General features: G+C 57.9%; 1 protein-coding gene across 1 annotated transcript; it reads left to right on the top strand.

Annotated features, from left to right (window-relative positions):
* Nucleotides 1-2,254: 2,254 nt before the first annotated feature.
* Nucleotides 2,255-9,524, top strand: DUSP7 (dual specificity phosphatase 7). Its single transcript, XM_003132247.6, has 3 exons — nucleotides 2,255-2,994; nucleotides 4,473-4,907; nucleotides 7,484-9,524. Exons 1-3 carry the CDS (start codon nucleotides 2,478-2,480, stop codon nucleotides 7,789-7,791), a joined length of 1,260 nt encoding a protein of 419 aa, XP_003132295.3. The 5' UTR covers nucleotides 2,255-2,477; the 3' UTR covers nucleotides 7,792-9,524.
* Nucleotides 9,525-22,264: the final 12,740 nt, after the last annotated feature.

Below are 22,264 nucleotides of genomic sequence, written 5' to 3'. Positions count from 1 at the left end.
GCAGGGCTCCCACTCGGGAACCAAGGCTTTGGGGCTCTCCTTCACCCAGGGTGATGGGAGCCCAGGACTATGCTGGGGTCTCATACAGCCAGGTTAATTTTCTTCCACCCCTTTGCTTCCACTGTCACCCCCCACCCCATATGCTCTCCCTTCTCCTGTACACAGCCAAATCCTGCCACTTTTTGTGTCCCTGCAGGAGGATGCCCCCCACCTCCAAGGGAGTTTTCTCAATTCCACACATCCTCACAAGTCTTCTCCGGGGTGGATGCACCCCTAGAGGAGTTGACTTGGAGGCGGAGAGAGACTAAGGAGATACCATGAGCTAATGTGAGGGGTGGTGGGCCTCCTTCTCTCTGCCAGGGAGGTGCTTCCTTATGCAGAGGATGGAGACTGGGGGCACAGTGGAGGGTCCCAGCTCAGTTGAGCCCCCACTAGTGAGAGCAGTGCCCAGCTCAATCTCTGTCAAGGAATGACTCACTGGCCAGCAGCTTCCCTCCCCTGTGGGTCTGCTCAGGTCTCTCTCCATCCCTGACAACCAGCACCTGGACTGCCACCAAGGGCCTGGCTTCAGAGAAGCACCCGCCCAGCTGAGAAATTTGTGGTGGGCTGGCTGGGCCCTGTCCAGACCAGCACACTCCCACATGGGAAAAACAGAGGCCCAGAGAGGGCCGTAAAACACGGCAGCAAGTGGCAGGGCAGCATCCTCATCTGGGCCCCTCACTTTCCATGTTTCCTAGAATCCCTGGGAAGTAAGTGTTGCCCAGCAACCCTAGGACACGGCCAGAGACCTGATTCTCCTATCACCTTTCTAGGCATCGAATCTCGGGAGGTCTTGCTGCAGTGCTGCGGTCTTGTGGGAAGAGAACCCCGCTCCTTTGCGACACAGTCCTGAAGCCCGGGATGAAACCCTTCAGGTAGACTATCCTTCGCATGGACAGTGAGAGCGGGGGGAGATGGGCGCGAGGACTGCCCCAGGGCCCCTCTTCGAGCCTTCCAGTCAGCGGAAAGCTCAAATCCCGCCGGTTCCAGAAGTCCCCCCTTCGGCAGATCTCAAGCACCACCATCCCTCACCTCTGACCCTGGCTCCCTTCCGCACGGTGTAGAGACAGGGTGGCTATGAGCTGATCAGCCTCGGGCTGAGTGGGAGAGGTAAGCTCCAAGGAGGTGGGGGCACTCCGTCGGGCAGGGAAGGGACCCGATGGATCCAAGAGCCCAGCCGCGAGCTCCTTCCCGCGGCAGGCAACGCTGGCTCCTTAGGGAAAGTGCGGCAGGCCCTGCGCACGCGCGCCGCTCGAGTCGAGCCGCTTTGTTCCAGCGCTACCTGCGGCTCCATTCACCTCCTTAACCATACCAGCCTGTGAGCCAAGACACAGCGCTCGCTGAGATCCCGCCCACTTCCCGCGCTGGGTGGAACTTTCCACTGGCCCCACCTCCCTCCTCCACCCTCCGCCGCCGTCTTCTTCGGCTGCAATTGGCCATCTGCCTGGCGCACTCCCGCCTACCACGAAAGTTGATTGGTACGTTGGGGAGGAGGGGGAGGAGAGTGCGCCCCCTCCCACCAGCTCCTGAGGAAAAGTCACGTGACGCTTCACTCGGAGCCTGTCACCACCCGCTTGCAAAGCTTCTCTTAAAGAGCCCAATGTCTTCCCAGAGCTAGTCCTTTCTAGGATTTCTCCATACCTACCCTCGGAGGGCGGCAAGGCCTTGGGACGTCCTACTCCGCCAGTAGCCCATGTGCTGATTCCTCATCAGTCCTGCTGGGGTGAGACACAGGTTTCTGAGCCTGGGGCCCTCCTTAGGACCCGAAACGGTGACCGCCTAAGCACAAAAGGCCTGGCACATAGTAGGAGTTCAGTTTCCATCTGTTGAATGAACTCTCTGAGAGAATCAGTGAATGAGGTGGACAGGAGGAGGGGACTTTGGCTCAGTTTGGTCGTCCCTTCCTTCTGCCCCGTCCGCGGGGAAATTCTGCTTCAGTGAACATAGGGAGGGGATGCCACGCGCAGAACCCCCGCAGGGTAGCTCTTCAGGTTAGGGCACGGAAGAGCTGGTAGCGCGGGCACTGGGGACCTGGGAGACGTCTTGGCCGGGTCTCCAGGCGAGTCATAGCTAGTTCGGGGCAAGGCGGCGCTGAGGTGTGGTGCAGGTCTCCGGGCGCACGGGACAGCTCACGAGCCCGCGTACCCCTTGGGGAGGGGCGATGGAGGTGCGGCGCCTTTAAGCCCGGGCTCCGGCCCCGCGGCCCCGCCCTCCGGAGGACGCCACGGCGCGCGGCCGCCGGAGCCGCGGTTTAATTGGGGCTGTCAGGCCGCGGCGCGCGCGGAGGGCCGGGCGGGACGGAGGCCGGGAGGCCGGGGCGGCAGGCGTGCAGCTCGGAGGGAGGCGGGCGCCCGGAGACGCGGCTGGAGCCCGCGCGGCCGGGCCGCTGTCCCAGGGCAGGGCTGCCCGGCCCCGGCCCCGGGCCGCCCGCGCTCCCCATGAAAAACCAGCTCCGCGGCCCCCCAGCGCGGGCGCACATGTCGGCCTCGGGGGCGTCGGCGGCTGGGGGCACCGGGGCAGGGTCGGAGCCCGGTGCGGGGTCCGGGTCCAGCGCGGGCACGGGGGCAGGCGCGGCGACGGGCGCGGGGGCCATGCCCTGCAAGAGCGCCGAGTGGCTGCAGGAGGAGCTGGAGGCGCGCGGCGGCGCGTCCCTGCTGCTGCTCGACTGCCGGCCGCACGAGCTCTTCGAGTCGTCGCACATAGAGACGGCCATCAACCTGGCCATCCCGGGCCTCATGCTGCGCCGCCTGCGCAAGGGCAACCTGCCCATCCGCTCCATCATTCCCAACCACGCAGACAAGGAGCGCTTCGCTACGCGCTGCAAGGCGGCCACCGTGCTGCTCTACGACGAGGCCACGGCAGAGTGGCAGCCAGAGCCCGGCGCTCCCGCTTCGGTGCTTGGCCTTCTCTTGCAAAAGCTGCGCGACGACGGCTGCCAGGCCTACTACCTCCAAGGTAAGGGCAGCATCGAGACCTTGTCCGGGATTGAGGCTTTCCCGCGGCTCCCGGGTGCCCTGGCGAAAAACTGCTTTCTTGCCCTGCGCCTCGCCTGCCTGGCCGGCGCCACGTCGCCCACCGCCCGCATCCTACCCTCACGAGCCCCGCGGGTTTAGGCTGGCGCGGGGGCCTCCTCTCCACCCTTTTCTGGGCACGTTTCGGGTGGGCTTAACAGACCCTTCCCTGCCTGGGCTTTCCTTTTTTTCTGTTGTTAAGGCCGTGGGCGCTCCCAGATTCCCCTTGAGCCCCTCAAAGGAGGGAGGACCCCGCCAGGACACCCAAGTCTAGCTCTTCTGGTATAAAATGCGTGTCCCTGGAAGGCCAGCGTTAGGACCGGAGCCTTTCACAACTATGCCCGCCCCCGCCAGGGCTTGGGGATCGTTCTGGTTGGGGGGACTTCGCGCATCCCCGCATTGGTCTCACCACTTGGAGAGCACCGCTTCTTGGAGGTGCTTGGGGCAGGGCTGTGAGCAGTGTCCCTTGCCCTAGCTCTGATCTTCCGGGACCCCTAAGTCCTTAGCCTGCCGCCCCAGAGATTGTGGAAGGGGGAGGCAGCACTGAGAGGCGAGTGGCTGCAGCCGGTGTTTCCAATTAACATTCCAAAATGGCCTCTTGCTGGCAGCGGGGCGGGCAGGCAGGAGGGGAGAAGAGGCCTGCGGCACCCTCGGGCGCAGGGCCCATGCTTAGCTGCAAGGCGCTCCCCATTTCTTGTCCCTGTAAAGCCCCCAGCAGCCTCCCCCTCTGTGGGTCCAAGGCTTTGGGGTAGGAGCTTGTGTTCTAAGGAGGGGTTCTAGAGAGGTGAGGCTGGGACCCCTTTTATGAGCCTGCCCCTGCTGGGGGACAGAGCTAACCTATACTTCATTATACCCTCTCCGACTGGTTGAGAGTCTGGGGCAAGTACTGGATTCCCAGTCTGGGGGGCCCAGGCGCTCTCTCCCTCTGGCTGACCCAGATGCAGTTCTGGCCCCTGCGATCTCATCAGTAAGAGTGGTTTGCAGACCCACAGGTGCTGGTCTGAGATAGTCTACTTTCCTTTACCACTTAGCAGTTACTGAGCACTCATGGGGGCCAGGTATGCAGGGGAGCTATGGAAGAGGAATGAACTGGAGTCTGTCCTCAGGTGCCCTAAAGCTGGTGGTATAGATGGGGCCCTGAAGCCTTATGGATAAGGGTAGGGAGCTCGGGCATGTTGCTTCACTGCCTGGGGCCTCAGTTTTCCCATCTGTGAAGTGGGTCAGAGGACAGATGTGGGGAAAAAAACAGGAGAAGGTACACGTGTAAATACTTAGCACCATCCTCGTCATCCACTGTTGGTATTCTGGTGCTTGCCATGGGGAGCCCTGGCCATTGCTGGTCTGGTGGAGCCTGTTTGGTCTGGGGGCACTAGGCAGTGGCATCATCAGTCTTACCCAGGGCCTGTCTCACCTTGGCCACAGGTGGTTTCAACAAGTTCCAAACAGAGTACTCAGAGCACTGCGAGACCAACGTGGACAGCTCATCCTCGCCAAGCGGCTCGCCACCCACCTCAGTGCTGGGCCTGGGGGGCCTACGCATCAGCTCTGACTGCTCGGATGGTGAGTCGGACCGAGAGCTGCCCAGTAGTGCCACTGAGTCAGATGGCAGCCCTGTGCCATCCAGCCAACCGGCCTTCCCCGTCCAAATCCTGCCCTACCTCTACCTCGGCTGCGCCAAGGACTCCACCAATCTGGATGTGCTCGGCAAGTACGGCATCAAGTATATCCTCAACGTCACGCCCAACCTGCCCAATGCTTTTGAGCACGGGGGCGAGTTCACCTACAAGCAGATCCCCATCTCTGACCACTGGAGCCAGAACCTCTCCCAGTTCTTCCCCGAGGCCATCAGCTTCATCGGTAAGTGCTGCTGTGCTGTGGGCTGGCTGGGTGGGCATGCGCACTGAGGTGTGTATGAGACTGGCTGTCGCTTGCCCCTGGTTAGGTACCTCTGGGCCTGTTGAGGCCTGTGTGTGTCCTGCATGTGCCAGCATGTACCCATGGGTGTACCTATGCCCGCTGTGAGTCACCAGGGCCTGAGCAGTCCTGAGCCCCGCTCCCTGTGGTTTCAGCACCTTGTGGGCTCTGCTGTCCAGCTTGGGTTTTTCTGGCTGTGCTGTTTGGGGCTCAGCAAGCTGAAACATTCCAGCTCTTGGTTCTCCTATGGGTCTCGCTTGCTCTGCATCACGCCTGAGCACACGTGTCTTTAAGATGGGGCTGTCATGGTGCTTCTTTGGGCTTTACTGTGTACCTGAGGGGGCTAACCAGTGGCCTGGGACCAAAGGCCTATCCAGAGCTGGCAGCTGTTAGAATGTGGTGACCCAAAGGGCCTCAGCAGTGCCTCAGATGCTCCCGGCAGTCTGTGGGGCTTGCTTGGCACATAGGGGTATCCAAATAGTGCTGGGGGAGGCTGCGGAAGGCAGTGTGTTCCTGCCGCCTGGCTTAGCTCCCTCCACGCCCCCTGCATCCGCAACCTCCGCTGACTCGGCTGTACAAGGCGCCATATCTCTGACCCCCCATCCTGCTTCCTCCTTGGCCAGCCAGAGGCTGTTAGGCTGCAGGTCCTCTTTCCTGGACTCAGCTCTCACCCAGGTCTCAGGGAAGGGACACAGATCAGGGGGACTGTAAACCTTGGGCTCTTGGAACCTGGTGACCCAGTGTTCTGCCCAGCCTCCAGTGGCAGGGAAGGGGTGGCCTGGGCAGTCCTCTCCCGCCAGCGGCTGTGTCCAGTGGAGGGCGTTTTTGTGTCAGCTGGGCTGGTCTAGCTTTAATAACAGGAAGTGGGAGGCTTCCCCGCCTCATCCGCTTACTGGGAACCAAAACTAGGTGCCTGGCTGGGAGGAAGGAAGGAAGCTGAGGGCTGGGGGAGGGGCTGTGACGGGGGCTATCCAGAGCTCCCTAATTCTGCTCAGGAGGACATGGCCAAGAGCACTCTGGGTGCTGCCTCAGCATTCGTGCTCTTCCCAGCGAGGGAGTGGAGAGGGGGCCTCGGATTCCCCTGGGCTGAGGCTGGTTCGTAGGTGACTTTTATCTTCCTTGAAGGCCACTGTACCCCTGGGGAGGAGGACAGAACAGGGTGTAGAGGTGGGGGAAATAGTATTCCCCACTTGACAAGTGAAGGAATTGGGGCCTGAGCATCCCAAAGGACTCAGTGGGGCAGGATCAAGTACAGCCTCCCAGGCTCAGCCACACCCTTAAAGGGATAAAAACAAAACCAGCGGAAGTGGTTTTACTTGGTATCACCCGGGAATGGGTTAGGGGGCCAGGTCTTCCCCATATCTTGATGTGTCATCACTAGAGGGTTGTCTCTACCACTCCCTTCTCCTGCCCCAAACCTCAAGGTCAGGCAACATGGTTCCGCATGAACCCGCAACATCTGCCTCTTCCCGTGCTAGTTTTGCTCCTAGTGGGTCCCCAAGTCTAGATTAAGCACTACTTCATGCATAGCCCTGGTAACCTTCATGTGGGGTGAGGAAGGGAAGCCCTGCCAGGCCAGAGTCAGTGAGGGCCAGACGAACAATTTGTGAACCTGTGCATCATCTTGTAGGGGTGCAGTGATTAAGTGCCAGCTGTGTGCTTAGCTATCAGGGGTTAGGGCCTAGCTATCAGTGGGCAGGGACCTTGAGAGCCCCAGGGCTACCTCTTGTTAATCTATGACCCTGGCACAGCTTCGGCACCGGAGGAGTGATTATAGAACTGAGTTGGTCATTTGGTCAGTCAGTATTTATTAAGCTCCTACTGTGTCAGGTAGAGGAGTCGGCGGCACTGGGGGAACCTGGGAAGGGTGGAGGGGAGGGCGGGTTGGCAGAACCTGGGTGGCTGTAGTGGGAGATGTCACTGGCACATGGGTTGGGTATAGTCTAATAAGTGGGCTGGGTTGGTCCCAGTCCCTGGCTATTCAGGAGCAAAGGTTAAGGCCCGGGGACTGTCTGGGCACAGGGTTGAACCGAGTGCAGGGCCAGGCCCCTTGTGGAGGAGCCTTCGTGTGGCCTTAGGCTCATTGCTTTGTGTCTGTTTCCTCGCTTATAAAACCAGCTTGGTAGCCATGGTGCAGGTGACCTGCGAGGATGCAGGTGCCACCCGCAGCACAACGTAGCACAGTTACAGCAGTAAGACTAGCAGTGGCCAGTGTTTGTGGAGCCCTCACCTGGCTCAGGTCTTCCTAAGAGCACTGTGAATAAGCAGGGCCAGCTGATAGATGAGAAACTGAGGTACGGGGATGTCCAGTGACTTGGAGCTAATGCGTGCTGGAGCCACAGTCCCCATCTTGACCTCTGCCCCAAGTTGCTGTCCCACCTGCCTGGGTCTTCACTAGATCCCATCAGAGTGAGGCGTCCCCAGCCAGTCACCATGCCACCTTTGGTGAGGCTGCGCAGCCTCACCTGTGGTGGCTCCCCGGAGGAGCTGCCTCCCTGACCCCTGCCTGTGTGTTTCAGATGAGGCCCGCTCCAAGAAGTGTGGTGTCCTGGTTCACTGCCTGGCAGGCATCAGCCGCTCAGTGACCGTCACGGTGGCCTACCTGATGCAGAAGATGAACCTGTCACTCAATGACGCCTATGACTTCGTCAAGAGGAAAAAGTCCAACATCTCACCCAACTTCAACTTTATGGGACAGCTGCTGGACTTTGAGCGGACGCTGGGGCTGAGCAGCCCGTGTGACAACCACACCCCCAGCGAGCAGCTCTACTTCTCCACGCCCACCAACCACAACTTGTTCCCACTCAACACGCTTGAGTCCACGTGAGGCTGGGGGCACAGGGGCAGGGAGCCAGGCCCTCCACAGGGCCTGCCAGGAGGGCCCACACCTGTTGCCTCTGGCCTGGGGAACCCGGACATCTCCTGTGCCCAGAGGCCCGAGCTGATGGGTGGCCGAGCTTCCCTCATGATCCGGGGAGGGGGCAGCCCACAGCAAGGCCTCCCCTGGCAGGACTTTCTGGACGGGCCCTCGGCTCTCAGGCACAGGGCTTTGGGAGTCCAGCTGGGGCTCGTTCCTGTCCCAGGACACTCCTTTCTGCTGACAGCCCAGACGTTTGGCTCTGTTTTTAAAGACGCATCCATGGACTTGAGATTACCTTTTACTTTTAGCAGGTAAATCCGAGCTCCCTGGAGCACAGAGAGTGTTCAAGCTCTTCTTGATTTTTCTTTTTTTAATGAAAAGTGTTATTTTCAGGCTCCATGCAACAGTGGATTGTATAAACCAGTATTTCATCCCTTTCTTGATCCTACGAGAGAGAGAAGTGTTCTCAGTTTTGTTTTTCTATTTCCAAAAGCAATTCTTGGGTTTTTGTTTTTAATGGAAAAGACAAACCCCGTGTTGATCTTGACCAAATGCGTTTTGCACAGGTATGAAGCCTCCGTTTCTGCAGTGGCCCTTCTTAAAGAGGTGGCTCTGCTCTCCCTGCATCGGACTCCCAGTCGTGCCCTCACCTCCCACCTTGGCCCAGCCCGACTTGGCACTGCACTTACCTGTGATGACTGCCGCAAGTTGTGAGTGGCGGGCTGGACAGGTGGCCTTTGCATTCTCTGCCCTCTCGTGGTCCCTGCAGACGGCCTGAGGCAGGAGATGGGGGCCAGCATGGTCCTGCTGGAGGTGGGGCCACGGGAGACTGCCAAGCAGTAGCATTAGCCCTCTGGGTTCAGCCTCGAAGCGGGCCTGGGCCCTGGGCCCTTTTCTATACGTACCCACTACTTCTGTCTCTTTCTCTGTTTGTAGCTGAGAGTGGAGGCCCCGTGGCTGGGGCAGTGTAGGTGGTGGGGCCCAGCCCTGCCTCCCAAGTCTCCTCCTTACCCTGGCCGTTGCATTGGTTCAGCTGCCACTCCCAGCCCCCTCGTCCCTTGGAAGCCTGCCCTGTGCTCATCTTGCCCACACCTCCTACTGAGAAACTTGCAGCCATTTCAATCCCAGGGCAGGGGGATGGCGAGGATGGACAAGGAAAGGGTTGTGAGGCTCTGTCCACCCCCTACCCTGTATCCACAGAACAAAGCCACGGATTCCGTTAGCCGCCTCCAGTTCTGTTCCTTCTCCAGCCTCCGTTCTCCCAGGTGTCAGGACTGCATGGGGGCCCGGGAGGGGTGAGGGGGTTGGCTGGGGTCCCTGAGCGAGCCAGCACTCAGCGTGTGAGCGAGGCCACGGAAACTCCGCCCCCACCGCATCTTACCTCACAGGGGTGGTTTTCAGGGATTCTTTAAGGCAGCAGATGAAAATCTTGCCACAGCCGAGAAATTGACAAAAAGCTTCCATGCTGTACATGGTTCTCTTTCTCTCTCTTTTTTATCTTTGAAAAGAAAAACCCAGAAAGATGCATCAGATTTGTGTAAATGAGGGTATGCCAAAAGGGTGGCCAGTTTTGCTTTATGATCTTATGAAGGAAAATTTGTGACCCTACATATATATACACATACATACATATATATATATCCCGAACCAGCAACGGGACTTTGTTTATATTGCAAATAAATATTATTTTTTCTTTAAAATGAGCTGTGTCTGATAAGGGCCTGGGGTGGGGTTGGGGGTGGCGAGGGGGGACACCTTGGCCAGCATCCCAGCACCTGCTTTGTGAGAGGCAATGGCCTTGTCCTGCCCGGAGCCTGCTGGGCGCTTGCTTTGACTGTCAGAGGTGCCCACAGCTGGGTCTCTGAGGAAGGAGGGTGCAGACATTTCCCCAGCCCTTCAGGCACAGGCAGGGGCACCAGGGCTTTCTTTGGGTTTTGGCTCTCTGGTTGACAGATTGAGGCTTGGAGAGGGCTTTTTTTTTTCTTCTTTTTTTTGGCTGCTCCACAGCAAATGGATTTCCCAAGCCAGGTATCAGATCCAAGCCCCAGTTGCCCCCTAAGCCGCAATTGTGGCAACACCGGATCTTTAACCCACTGTGGCGGGCCGGGGATTGAACAAGTGTCCCGGTGCTCCCAAGATGCCTCTGATCCCACTGTGCCACAGCGGGAACTCCAAGCCTTGGAGAGGTTTTTGTGGACTAAGGTCCACAACTGAGCCACTGCTCACCCAGAATCGCTCAGGGCTGTCCAACTTGGACGCTGCCCAGACTGTCCAAGCGCTCCAGGCTCCTAAGCCAGGCCCCCCCGCAACCCCTGGGTCCTGACCCTTTCTCTTGCTACTCTTGTGAGTAGGATGGGGGTTTATCCATCTCACTCCCTCCCCACTGTCCCTGGATGCCTGTAAAAACTGAAACCTGGTCAGGGAGCATGTTGAACATGCTTTGCTGCTCAGGAGCCAGGGGGCCTCAGGTCCCTCAGCCTCCCTCAGCCTCAGTATTTATTTCTGTAAAGTGGGGCCAATCATACCCAGATACACAGTGATTTTCATGTTCAGGCATGATGAGCGCCTTATGTTCATTTCCTGGCCTGGGCCTACAGAAAAGAATTGGCCATGTCCGGCTTCTGCAGACAGGTAAGTATCAGCCCTCCACGCAGGCCCCTCTAGAGGCTTGAGACCAGGCCCTGGGTGGGAGCAGGGAGCAGGGAAAGGGCCTTGAGAAGACTGATGGCCATGGCCTGGGGAGGGAGGTCCCCTGTGGGCTGCAGCAGTCCCACGTTCCAGATGAGGGAAAGGGAGTTCCGCTGGGGCTCGGGTCTGCCTCACCTCTGGCTGCACTGAGGGAGCCCCAGTCAGGAACTTAGGGCTGATTCATTTCCCCATTTCTGCCTCTCCGCCGGCTTTAACGCTTCTGCTGGGACCAGCACTGGGCTGGCCCCGGGTGGCAGGTAGGCAGGCAAGGGCTGGAAGAAGGAGAGCAACTCAGCCCCTTCCCCAGGACTCTTCCCCTTTGGGCTGTCCAGGCTGTACCATCTCTGTCCCTGCCCCATCACTCCCCGTGAGCTACGTCTGACCACAATAGTCACACCTTCACACACATGATGAGTGCTACAGGGCAGCTTCTGTGGGCAAAGAGACATAGGTTTGTATCCCAGCTGTGTGGCTGCCAGCTCCTCAGCCCTCTCACTCAGCCTTCCCATCTTTAGAATGGGGGAACACTGCAGTGCAGCCAGTAGGCTTGTGGGAGGGGGAGGAGGGGGGTTCTCGCAGCGTCGGCAAAGGAGTGGGAGCTGCTTTTGCTATTGGGCTCCCTCAGAGCCCTGGTCCTTCTGTGCCAGGGGCGGGCAAGGGGGTGGGGGCCTGAGCAGGCAGAGACTGGACCTTTGTTCCCTCTCTATGCCAGGGCTGGGGAAGCCCGCGGGTGCTGGGCTGGGGGCTGGGCCCTTGACAGGCCAAGTAAGTGCCTGGCAGTGCCAGCGTGCCCAAGCACAGGATGGGGGGTGGGAGCAGCAGTTTTGCCTCCTGAGCCAGCTCCTCCAACTTAGACTGAGGGGCTTTACCTCCTCTGCAACCTTAGGCCAGGTGGCCTCTCTGACCCTCAATATGTAGAAACTCCCACCTCAGTACCATGCCCAGCTGAAGTTCCCTTCAGCTTCCTTCTAGTGGGGCACAGAGGGACAGGTCATGGCTGAGTGTCTGGGGCCTCAGGTCTTTGCTCTGACCTTGGCCTAGGCCATGCTTACTCTAGACTACAGTCACCATCCTGGGTCCCAGGCTCCTGTCCCATGGTACCTTACTCTGAGCTCCTGTTATTCCACTGTTTAGGCCATGCCATCCACCTATGGGCCCTGTCCATCCCAGGCCATCTCTGGCTGAGGCCTTAGATGCCAGTGTCCCTGGTGCTTGAGAACACCAGGCTCTCGGGGCTGCATCTGCTTCATCTCTGTGCCCTCAGTCCCATCTCTCTCCTCCAGATCCCCTTTTGCCTCCCTTTGGGTCCCTGTTTCTGTGGCCATCTCAGCCTAGGCCTGGGAACCTCCTCACCCACTTCTTAGCATTCTCATGGGAGGAGGATCTGAGCCACTCCCTCCCTCGCACTTTCATCCAGCAGCCACTTCCTGTGCGGACTGGGCCATCCCAGGAGTGGGAACATGCCTGAGGGAAGTTCAGTGATGTCAGGCTGAGTGGCAGGGTAATGGGGCCCTCGACTTGTCCTCTGATAAATGAATCAGGTACAACAGCGGGAGTGACTAAGGCTGGACACGAGAATGAACTTGTAGCTCTGTGGAAGAGCCACCTTGAAGGGGGTCTGACAAGGAGACCACAAAAGAAATGAACATTTCCCTAGGGTGGTCCCGCCCTGGGCCTCAGGGAGGGGGAGCAGCCCTCAGGAGAAAGGCCACCCCCACCCCCCTCCCCAGTCTGCAAACAAACATAGTCATCTCTCATGAATGGGACAGGGTGGGGGCAGGCAGCAAGCCTGTGCTGGAACCTGCCCCCTCCCTGCTGCCGCCACTGCCTGGCACACACAGGCCTGCTTCCGGACACTATGTCTGCAGTGGGCAGGCCCTCTGCATGAGAATGGAGGAGGCCGGGAACCCCGGTACCCACACCCAAACCCTTAACAGAAGCCAGAGAGCCTGATACAGGAGCCGGGTGTCTCTGGAGGAAGCACGCTCACACATTAACCTCTGGGAGCCCCAGAGGCCTGACTAGCATTGGGCCTGTCTGGGTTCTGATTTCTGATCCTCTTCTGATACTTGTTCTGGGTCCTCCCCAGACACAGTCCTCTTGCCTCCTCACAGAGAGCTTCTGGGATTGGTCCCATCTGACTTTTGATAGCCAGCAGACCTGAGAGCTCAGGGAGGGCTCGGAATTGTCCCGATGCCCCCAACCCCACACAGACAGCGAAAGCAAGGCTCACCCAGAGCAGAGGCAAGTCCTCCCCACTCTGCTGCCCTGAGTCTTTTCACCTAGGTCCTGCCTCCTGCATCGGGCTAAGAGCCTTCTCCCCCTGGCCCTGTGAAGGATCTGATACAGACACATGTGCACACACCCTGCCCCCTCATTTCTCAGACAGGACAAGCCCAAGCAGGTCTCACAGTGACGGAGGAGCCGCCTGCCTCTGACTACAGCCTCCTCTCATCAGGGCGCGGCCCAGTGAGGTCATCTCTTCCCAGGCAAGGCCATTAAAGACCATCATTAGCAACTCTCCGGAGGTAAGATGAGGCCTTAGCCCATTGTCTCTGCCTGGGCCAGATGAGCCCTGACAGGTGATAGGGGACTCCAGTCCAGGCCAAACCCTCTTTGCTCAGGCAGCCAGCCCCCTTCCCAGGGCTGCTCCACTGCACACCTCCAGGGTGCATCGTCTACTCCCTGCCCCATGCCCACACCTCCTCTTCTGGCCCCAGGGCCCTTCCACTTCTGCTGCAGGCAAAGGAGAAACAGTAGCCCCTTCTGCAGGGGTGGGCAGGGGGAAGTGGGGTGCAGAGAAGCCCCTAAAGAGCTTTAAGGCCAGGGCTGGAAGGGTCTGGTTGCCACTGGAAAGTTCCCCTAGTTTCTGAGTAGAGAACAAGTGGAGGGGCAAGTGTTTAGGACATCGAGGAGGCTGAGATGGTCAGGGTGGGGGCTGGGGCCTGGACCATTGTGGCAGGGAGGAGAGGTGGGGACAAGGACACATCTGCAGGACCAGCAGGACTTGACTCTCAAGGGAGGCAGGACCAAGGAGGGTCCTGGCTTATCTGACCATGTCCATGGCCTGAATACCATGCTATGTAGAAGGCTGGATCTTAGCCGGACTATGCATGGGTCCAGGATGGAAAACTGGCCACTAGAATCTGAGTCTCTCCTCACCTGCCCCCACCCCTCACTGTGAACCCACATGCTGATCACCCAGAGAGAAGGAGCAGTCACCAGGATCCTCCCTCATACTGGAGACTTTCCCAGCAGAGCACACCCCTGGCCCCTCTTGAACCCTCAGTTTTCTTATCTATACAATGGGAATAAGAATTTTGGATCTCTCTCTCTCTTTTTTGGCTATGCCCACAGCATATAAAAATTCTCTGGCCAGGGATCAAACCTGAGCCACAGCAGCAACCCAAGCTGCTGCAGTGCTACATCATTAACCTGCTGCGCCACAAGGGAACTTCAAGAATTGCAGATCTTTTACAATACCCAAGACACGGAAACAGCCTAAATGTCCCTCAACAGAGGAATGGATAAAGATGATGGGGTACATATATACAATGGAATACTACTCAGCCATAAAAAAGAATGAAATAATGCCATTTGCAGCAACATGGATGGACCTAGAGACTATCATACTAAATGAAATCAAAGACAAGTATCATAAGATCACTAATATGTGGAATCTAATAAAAATGATACAAGACAACTTGTTCACAAAACAGACTCAAAGATTTTGAAATCAAACTTATGGTAACCAAAGTGGAAATGCTGAGCGGAAGGATGAATTAGGAGATTGGGATTAACATATATGCACTATTGTATATAAGATAGATCAGTAACAAGGATCTACTGCATAGCACAGAGAATGCAACACTGTGTAATAACCTATACGGGAAAAAAATCTGAAATGGAATAGACATATATGTACATACAACTGGTTTACTTTTTACACCTGAAACTAACACAAGATACTCCAATTAAAAAAAATATGGCTCTAAGAGGAGAAAGCAGGCTGAAGGGTCTTCCTCTCCAAAGGGCCCTGGGAGTATGAACCAGGGGTAACATTAACTGTGACCACCCCCACCGTGGGGCACCTCCCAGAGCCAGCCACTGCCAATTTCTGTGTAATTCATGGGCAAGCCTCCTCCCTGATCCAGTCTTCAGGTTCCCTGTTTACACAGGTGATGGATGAGAATAATGAACTAGGTAGGGGACCTGGCCCCCAGACTCAGGACTCAGGGATTATGGCCCAGTTCCTAGGTTCCATCCCAAGGGCTGGACAGCCTGGCATCAGGAGAAGCCTAGGAGTCAGTGCCCAGAGCTGAGGGGCCTTGGCTGGGGTGGGGTGCTTGGGCAGCGTGCCTGGTTGGGGCGGGGTGGTCCGTGCCTAGCCCCACTCTGCCCCAGCAGAACGCTTTGCTGCAGCCCCTTGAGGACACTTGCTCTTTCTATCTACCTGCTCAGGGGACTCCCTGCAGTGTCCTCTGTCCCAAGGCTCAGAGAAATTTAGAGTGCTGCCAGGTAAGAGGGCCCCTGGGTGAGCACTGGCTCTTGGTCACAGTTCCATGGTCCGCAGCTCCCTGCTCCTTGCCTGCGTATAGGGATGGTCTGATGATTGATCTGAGGTGTCTTCCAAGGGTCATCAGGAAGGGCCTTGCTCTCTGGCTGCTCCCCCTGCCCCATTCTCCTTTGCTGTTTCCTGCATTGCCCAAAGACACTCCTCACTAGCCCCGCCCCACCCCAATTCCCAAGTCCTGTCTGTCCTCAGCACCACACCTCCGTGAGCTATCTCTGTCCTCCACTCGCATGGCTGCAAACCTGGGCTTGCCAGTAGCTGCTTCTCTTTCCCCCAATGGAGCCCAGCCTAGGGGCTTGGGCTGGTGCTCCTGGTGGAGGAGGAGCAGGAACAAAGGCTGGGCTCAGCTTTTCCTCATACCCCCTGGAGCCAGGCCCCTGCAGCCCTCTCCTCTACCTCTCCCTGGTTGTAAGGTTGCCCCACTTCATTGTCCCATTGGCACCTCTGGGCCAGGACCGTGGGTGCAGTGTTTTCTGCATCTCAGATTCTTTCCCTGGGCTTCATGCCCAGAAGTGGCATTTCCAGGGCAAACACCTGTGCTCTATTTTTTCCAATTGGTTTCCAAAGGAAAGCAGGATCGTTTGTAAGTTCGACTATTATTGTGGCTGATTTACAGAAGCCATGTATCCGCAGTGCCAGGCACCCAGCAAAGTGGTAAGGGCAGAATCATTCCTCAGCTGCAGCCCCTGCTTGGGGCCCGCTGCTCCAGCTGCCCTCATGACAGTCCTGCCTGGGAGTTGCGCTGGTATCTGATCTGGTGGCAGCTCTAACTGCAGTAACATTAATAATAATAACACATAAGCATGACCTTTGCTCGGGGCCAGTGTGTCCCTCTGGTTTTACATGATAAACTCATTCAATCCTCCCTGTAGTCCTTGGAGGGAGGTGCTGATTATCCCCAATGGGCAGATGAGGAAGCCAAGCTGGGAAGGGTCCATACTGGGGTCTGCTTGCACATCTGGCTGCTAAGGAATCCCTGCTCTTGTAAAAAGGGAAGAACAAATCTGACTCCATGGTGAATCTGTTTCTTTTCCCTTAACCTTTGATTCTATGGTTTTTACTACAAGTTAAGAATGTTGCCTGTAGCCTGAAAAAACACAGGATAGCCCCTTCTCAAGGCTCCGGCCTTTAAAGGTATAACACTTTTCCACATACAGAGATAAAAAGTTGCAGAACAGAGAAAAACATTGGTCTTGCTGGAAGTTTAAAGGAACACAGTGACCTGACCTACCTGGACAGCTGCAAGAACAAAAGATTGTGATACCAAGAAGTTTGCAAATGCCAAACACAACCCCTGTCCTCTAAGTATAAAAGAAGTCTGAATTCTAGCTCTGGCAAGGTGCTTCCCTGAGACACTAGTCCACCATCTTCTCTGTCCACTGGCTTTCAGAATAAAGTCGCTATTGCTTGCCCCAACAATTCATCTCTCAATCTATTGGACTGTCACGCAGTGTAGCAGTATAGGCTTGGACTCAGTAACACTCTCAACTATTGCAGGTGCGAGAGGTCCACAGGGGCTTTGACTGCTCCTAATCCCAACAGCACCTGAGCTTCCACCGATACCAACCCCAGGAAAGCAGCACCTTGGGGATGGGGGCCTGTAGCTCCCTTTCTGAAGGGATTGCGAGGCATCTGTGGGCTCCCCGGGAGGGCGGGGCAGGAGAAGCAAAGGAAGAGAGCTGGCATCACCTCGAGGAGCTTGGGAGGGAGTGCTGAGTCAGGACTGTCCCAGAGTGCACAGGTTGGAGGGGGCAGAGACTCAGGGGCAGCCAATTCTAATAGGTAAGGTGGGCTGGGAGGATTCCCAGAGAAGGGGCCATCTTGTAAAGATGAAGTTTCCACTGCTCCTGACTCCAGGCCTTTGTACCCGTGATTTCCTCCCTTTAACTATCTGTATTGCCCATGGCTCCCTTCAACGGGCTATCTCTGTCTACTCTTTCTCTGAGTTTGGCTCAAATGCCTCTTCCTCCAGGAAGTCTTCCCAACCTCCTCCCCCAGCTGAGGTTCTGGTGCCTCCTCTGGTTCCCATGGCCCGTTGTGCAGCCCCATCCCCTGGGGGCCTGGCTGGCCAAGGTGCTACGTCCAGCTGGGCATCATCGGCCCTCTGACCACTATCTGGGACACCTCTGGGAACTTGCCCGGCTCTGGATGTCAGGCCTGTGTGGCCTGTACACACAGAGATGTTGCATGTGCCCAGTGCACACGCCTCCCTGTGTGTTCTCACGCGTTCAGGCATTGCTGATTCTGCGCCTGCCTTTGGAGATGCTGAGGAGGGGGACTGGGCACCCTGGCACCACTGACAGGACCTCTTGCCTCTGCAGCCTCTGTTCTCACTGCTTCTGTGCCCACCATGGTTGCCTGCCCTCCCCTCTGGTTCCAGGCAGAGCTCCTGTTTATAAATATCTGCCACTGCGACAGCTAAGTGGAGGGGTCTGGAGGCCACGCTAATTGATTAATTAAACCCTCTCGGTTAATTAGCTCCATCCCTCCAGGGAAAAAAGTCTAGAGCTGGAGCCAGAGCCTCCTCTGGGCTGGGGGAGGTATAATTAGCCTAGGTCAGGCTGAGCCTGATGCCAGCTGCTGGGGGCAGCGGAGAGCCTGGGAGGAAAGCAGTTCAGGGCACCGGAGCCAGCCGGGCCACCTGGGGTGGGGAGGGGGGGGCTCCAGCTTCAGCCTGAACCAGCCGTTCCTGATCACTCTGCCCAGCCTGCAGGCTTTTCACCTGAGCCCCAGAGGAGGAGGGGAGAGGTGAACCCAGAGGGGCAGGATCTGTGGGAGCAAAGAAGTGGAGGCTGGCCTCGGGACGATAAAAGCGACTTTACTTGGTTAACGCTCCCATACAGGGGCTGAGGAAGGCTCCAGTCTCTAGAAAGACCCTCTCACCTGTGCTGCTCCAGCACAGTGAAGGTCTTGAATGCCAGCACAAGAGATGGAACTTTCTCTGGATGGTGAGGACATGACAGGTTTGAGGCCCAAGAGGGACCTGATCAGGTTTGGGTTTTGGAAAGATCTTGGGGAGGGGGAACTGCTCAGGAAGGAATGGATTAGAGGGACAGGAAGGGGTGGGAGCTGGCAAAGTTGGAGGGGCCTTTAGGGGCCCAGAGAGGGTGGGGTCCATCAGGTGTGGGGACAAATGAGGAGTTCTAGCCAGGGTGTAGCAGACCAACTAGTGCCGTGTGGCCCACCCAGTGCCCTTTTCTGGGCCACTCTCCCCTCACCTGCAAGGTTGGGGGAGGGGTTCCCTGAGGGCACAGCCATGTGATGTGAAGTCACCACTGTTTCCGTGTCCCAGGACAAAGCACCTGCTCTACCTCCAAGCTCTCTTGGCACTTAGGCATCCTTAAGTATGCAAAGAGCAGAACCCAGCCCCAACAATGATCTGTAACAACATGACTACAGACCTGAGGAGCCCAGGGGAGGGAGGGGGACACCTTCGGGAAGACGCCTGTATACCCTGTGCTCGGCTGGCCCCAGGGAGGGAGCTGACCATGGGTAGGAGGCCGGGAGCCCAGGACACTCTGACCGCCACAGCAGTAGGCAGGGCTGCAGCCTTGGCAGGAAGCCGACCCTGGGCCGGTCCTCCAGCTCCCTGAGTGGCTGCCCAAGTGGGAACAATGACCCTTTCACGTCACGCCTCCTCCAGTCACAGCAACTTTGGCGCCGCAGGACAAAGGGGCCGTTTCATCATTGTTGGCCTGGATCAACAGCCCGCCCGCCCGCCTGAGCCCTTCTGCCCCCACCTAGCCCAGGCCTGGGGCAGGGAGGCCGACTGCCCAGCCTGGCCAGAGCCTGGCACCTTCTCCCCATCTGGCTCAGCCACATCCTTCCTGGAGGCCCTCCTTGCCTTCCTTACCTTTCCCCTTTGGGCTCAGTCAGAGCTGGGGCAGAACCATGCTATTGGGACCTATGAGGACACAAGGCTCTTCCCCAAGCCGTCCCCTCCTGAGTCTGGGTCTCCCTCTCTCTGTGAGAGGTCTCCGAGGCTCCATCCCCATCTGTCACCCTGACTCTGAGGGCTGAAACTTTCTGCTTATGCCCCTGCCCTCAACCAGTGCTGGCCCTCACTGAGAGCACAGAGGGGCAAGGAGCCCCTGGCCCACAGGGTGGGAAAGCAGAGGAGGTCTCTTGGTCTGAGTGCTCACTAAGGCCCTGCTTAACCTCTGCTCCCTGTGACTTTTTGTGGTGTGAGCTAATTCCAAGGCCACCTTGCTCATCCTTGGGCTGGTCTCACGTCCATGAGCACCTGGCTATATATGTACCTATATAAACACATGGGCCAGGGCTCTCTCCAGGGCAGGTTCTCCCCACTCACAGCCCTGCCTCCTGCCTCCTTTGGTTAGGGACTGGGGATTGGAGCCCTGAGCCTCCAGGCTTCCTCTTTATCCATTTGGCCAAGGTTGGCTTCCTAAGAGGGAGAGAGGTGGGGCCTTGGGGAAGAGGTTCCTGTCTGAGAAATCAAGACAGAACCCGCACCTCCTACCCCCTGGGTCAGAGCTGTGTCAGGGAGCAGCCCGACAATCCAGACATAAGGGGCCCAAGGCAGGGCTGTGGGACAGGGTGGGGGCCTTGTGGTGGGTGCCCGCAGCCTTGGGCCTGTGGGCAGCCCTGATGTTGGTAACTCACCCCCAGTGGGGTGCAGGGAGAGTCCAGCTGCTGGGTGCCAGCAGAGGGTGAGGATGCAGACAGTTCATCCAGGGGGCTTGGGGTCACCCCTGGGCACATCTGCATGACATAAACCATTTAAGCAGCCAGCTCTTGAGAAGGCCCCACACTCTGGGCCTGGATCACCCCTTCTGCTCAAGGAGGACACAGGCTCTTTCTCCAGAACTCCCAGTGGGCCAAACTGGGAGGGTCCTGATGCTGGGGTGGGGCAAAGCCAGGGGCATATGTGTACCACAGATTTCCCCATTTCACAGATGAAAAACCCTAAGGCTCAGAGGGTGAAGTGGTCAGTCTAAGCCACAGAGCAGATGAGCGGGAAAACACAGCCTCAACAACTGGGGAGGAGGGAGCCAGAATTTGGGGCTAGTCGCTGCTGGCGCCTGGTCTCCGGGTGACCCGCCTGGGTGCTGGGCAACAGGCTGGCTGTTGAGGGCAGACATAGTGTGTATGGCTGCAGGGAACGTGCAGGGCCAGGCCTGCACCCTGGTTCCTACAGCTGCCCTGCCCTGCCTGGCCTGGCGGCACTGCACACACACTGCCCATTTGCCCTGCCTCACTTCCTCTGACTAAGACTAAAGAATCACCCCTTCAGGGGACTGGAGCCTGGCACCCGTCAGCAGGAAATGCCTGGCCCAGCCCTCTCCAGAGCCTGCCTGCCCTGCACCACCACCCCTCCTCAGCCCCAGTCTGGAGTCCTAGGAATATGTGGGGGTGGGGCCGCTGCCTTGGGTAGAAGGTGTCAGGCTCAGCCTGGGAGTGGAGGCAGGTGCTGTCCCACCCAAACCTAGTCAAGGGCCCTTTCCGCCCCAGCAGCCCATCTTGTTGACCTCCAGCCTCAGAACCCCTGGCGCCTTAGGCCTCTCCCAACCCCCTCAAGCCCAGGACTCTGGGTGGGGATGGGGCGGGGATTAAGGGCGGAGCTCCTGCTATAACTCTAGCTGCAAAAGACCAAGACCTGGGCTCTGAGCACAATTTGAGCCTCCTTCCATTCTAGAAAGCCTCTGAACCATTTCCCTCCAGGGACCAGAGAGGCTGAGGCTGTCTCAAGATGCCTGAGGACAGAAGTGGAAGCCTGGCCTGAGGATGCGGGAAGCTTCCCCCTCTAGGATCCCCACCCAGATAATTTGCTACAGACACCATCAGGGTGAGGTGGGGTCTGCAGATGGGGCTTTAAGCAACTTATGGCTACAGGTGGGGTCACAGCTCTAACACAGCCCTCAGTCTCCAGGCTGTGCCCCAGGCTGGGGACCCAGCCGCAGTCAGCACCTGCCCAAGCTAGGCCTGGACTAAGCATAACAGACAACTGAGACCTGAGGGAGAAGCACAGCTGCCCAAGAGGTCCTCAGCAGGGCCTGGAGGCTGAGGCTCTGGATTCTGGCTGCAGCTCTGGCCCCTAAGGGCTGTGGACCTGTAGCTATGTCCCTAAGCTCTCTAGACCTCTCCTCTCCTGCATACTGGCTGGACTTCACTGAGGGCTGCTCCCACTTCAGACACCCCAAGTTCTTGTATAATACCTGCCAGGCCAGACACAGCATGGTCTATTTGCCAACAAGCCCCCAAATGGCCACCTCATCTGTCTCAATGGTTCTGGGAGGGGACCCACTCTGTTCCCAGCCTCTCACCTCCCACACAGGGTCACTCTGAGAGTATTTTCCCTCAGCCCCAAGACTTCCAAGAGCCTCTTACTGCATAGGTGTGTGCCCCACTGCTGCCCTGGGCTTGGTGAGCGGCTCCCAGCCTTGGGATCCAGGGCCAGCTCTGCTTGGAGCTGGGCCTCAGCTGCTACCTCTACACAGTGCATCCGTGCTCTTCTCAGGGGCTGTGGCCAGGCTCAGAGATGTCTTGTGAAAAATAGCTCTGGAAACAGCTAAGTCAGATGGGGATCACATATGGCCATGTCCCAGCGGCAGGAGCTCTGTAGCCAAGCTGAGAGTCTGGCTTTGCAGACTGGTTTGTAGTTCTACCTCGGAAGTGACCCTTCACTTCTCTGAGCCTCACTAAGTGGGGATAATAAACTCCCCAGGTGTGGGAGTGACTTGTCTGAGCCACCAGGCTCTGGAGAGAAGAGAAGCAGCTGTTATTGGGTTTGGCTGCTGGTGGCAGGGGAGGGGGCGAGGGCAAGAGCTGGCCCTTGGCTGGGGCTGGATTCCCAGGGCCTCGCCTCACTGGGGAAAGGTCCCCAGGGATGCACCTTTAGGTCTGCCCACGTAGCCACACTGCGGGGTGTGCGCCAGCCAGAGGACCAAGGGGATAGACATGCTTAAAAGTGGTGGACACAGTCTGCTGACCCTACAGGTGGGTGGGAGGGGCAGAGTACTGGGTCACTCTGCCCTGGGCCTGGTCTCAGGAAACAGAAGGCAGAGAGAGGGGAGGTGTCAAGGCCTCAAGAGGGTGGTCGTAGGCCCCTCTCCTCTGACAGCAGGCCTGAACTCTGCTACCTGAGCCTGAACTCTAGGCTGGGAGAAGTCCTAGGGCTTCAGCTGGCAGCCAGCTGTCTCAGCCATGCTCTGCCTCCCA

Source organism: Sus scrofa, chromosome 13 (assembly GCF_054392235.1).
Source record: "Sus scrofa isolate SSC_HxYL_T2T_F1_AM1 chromosome 13, Sscrofa_HxYL_maternal_Yorkshire_Landrace_v2.0, whole genome shotgun sequence".
Lineage (NCBI taxonomy): Eukaryota > Metazoa > Chordata > Mammalia > Artiodactyla > Suidae > Sus > Sus scrofa.
This window is presented reverse-complemented; position numbering and strand designations above follow the sequence as displayed.

What these genes read in the sequence shown, in the direction of transcription:
- DUSP7 (XM_003132247.6), top strand. Translation starts at nt 2,478, where the DNA reads ATGAAAAACCAGCTCCGCGGCCCCCCAGCGCGGGCGCACATGTCGGCC. An exon ending in CCAGGCCTACTACCTCCAAG is followed by an intron (nt 2,995 to 4,472) that starts GTAAGGGCAGCA and finishes CCTTGGCCACAG; the next exon opens with GTGGTTTCAACAAGTTCCAA. An exon ending in CGAGGCCATCAGCTTCATCG is followed by an intron (nt 4,908 to 7,483) that starts GTAAGTGCTGCT and finishes TGTGTGTTTCAG; the next exon opens with ATGAGGCCCGCTCCAAGAAG.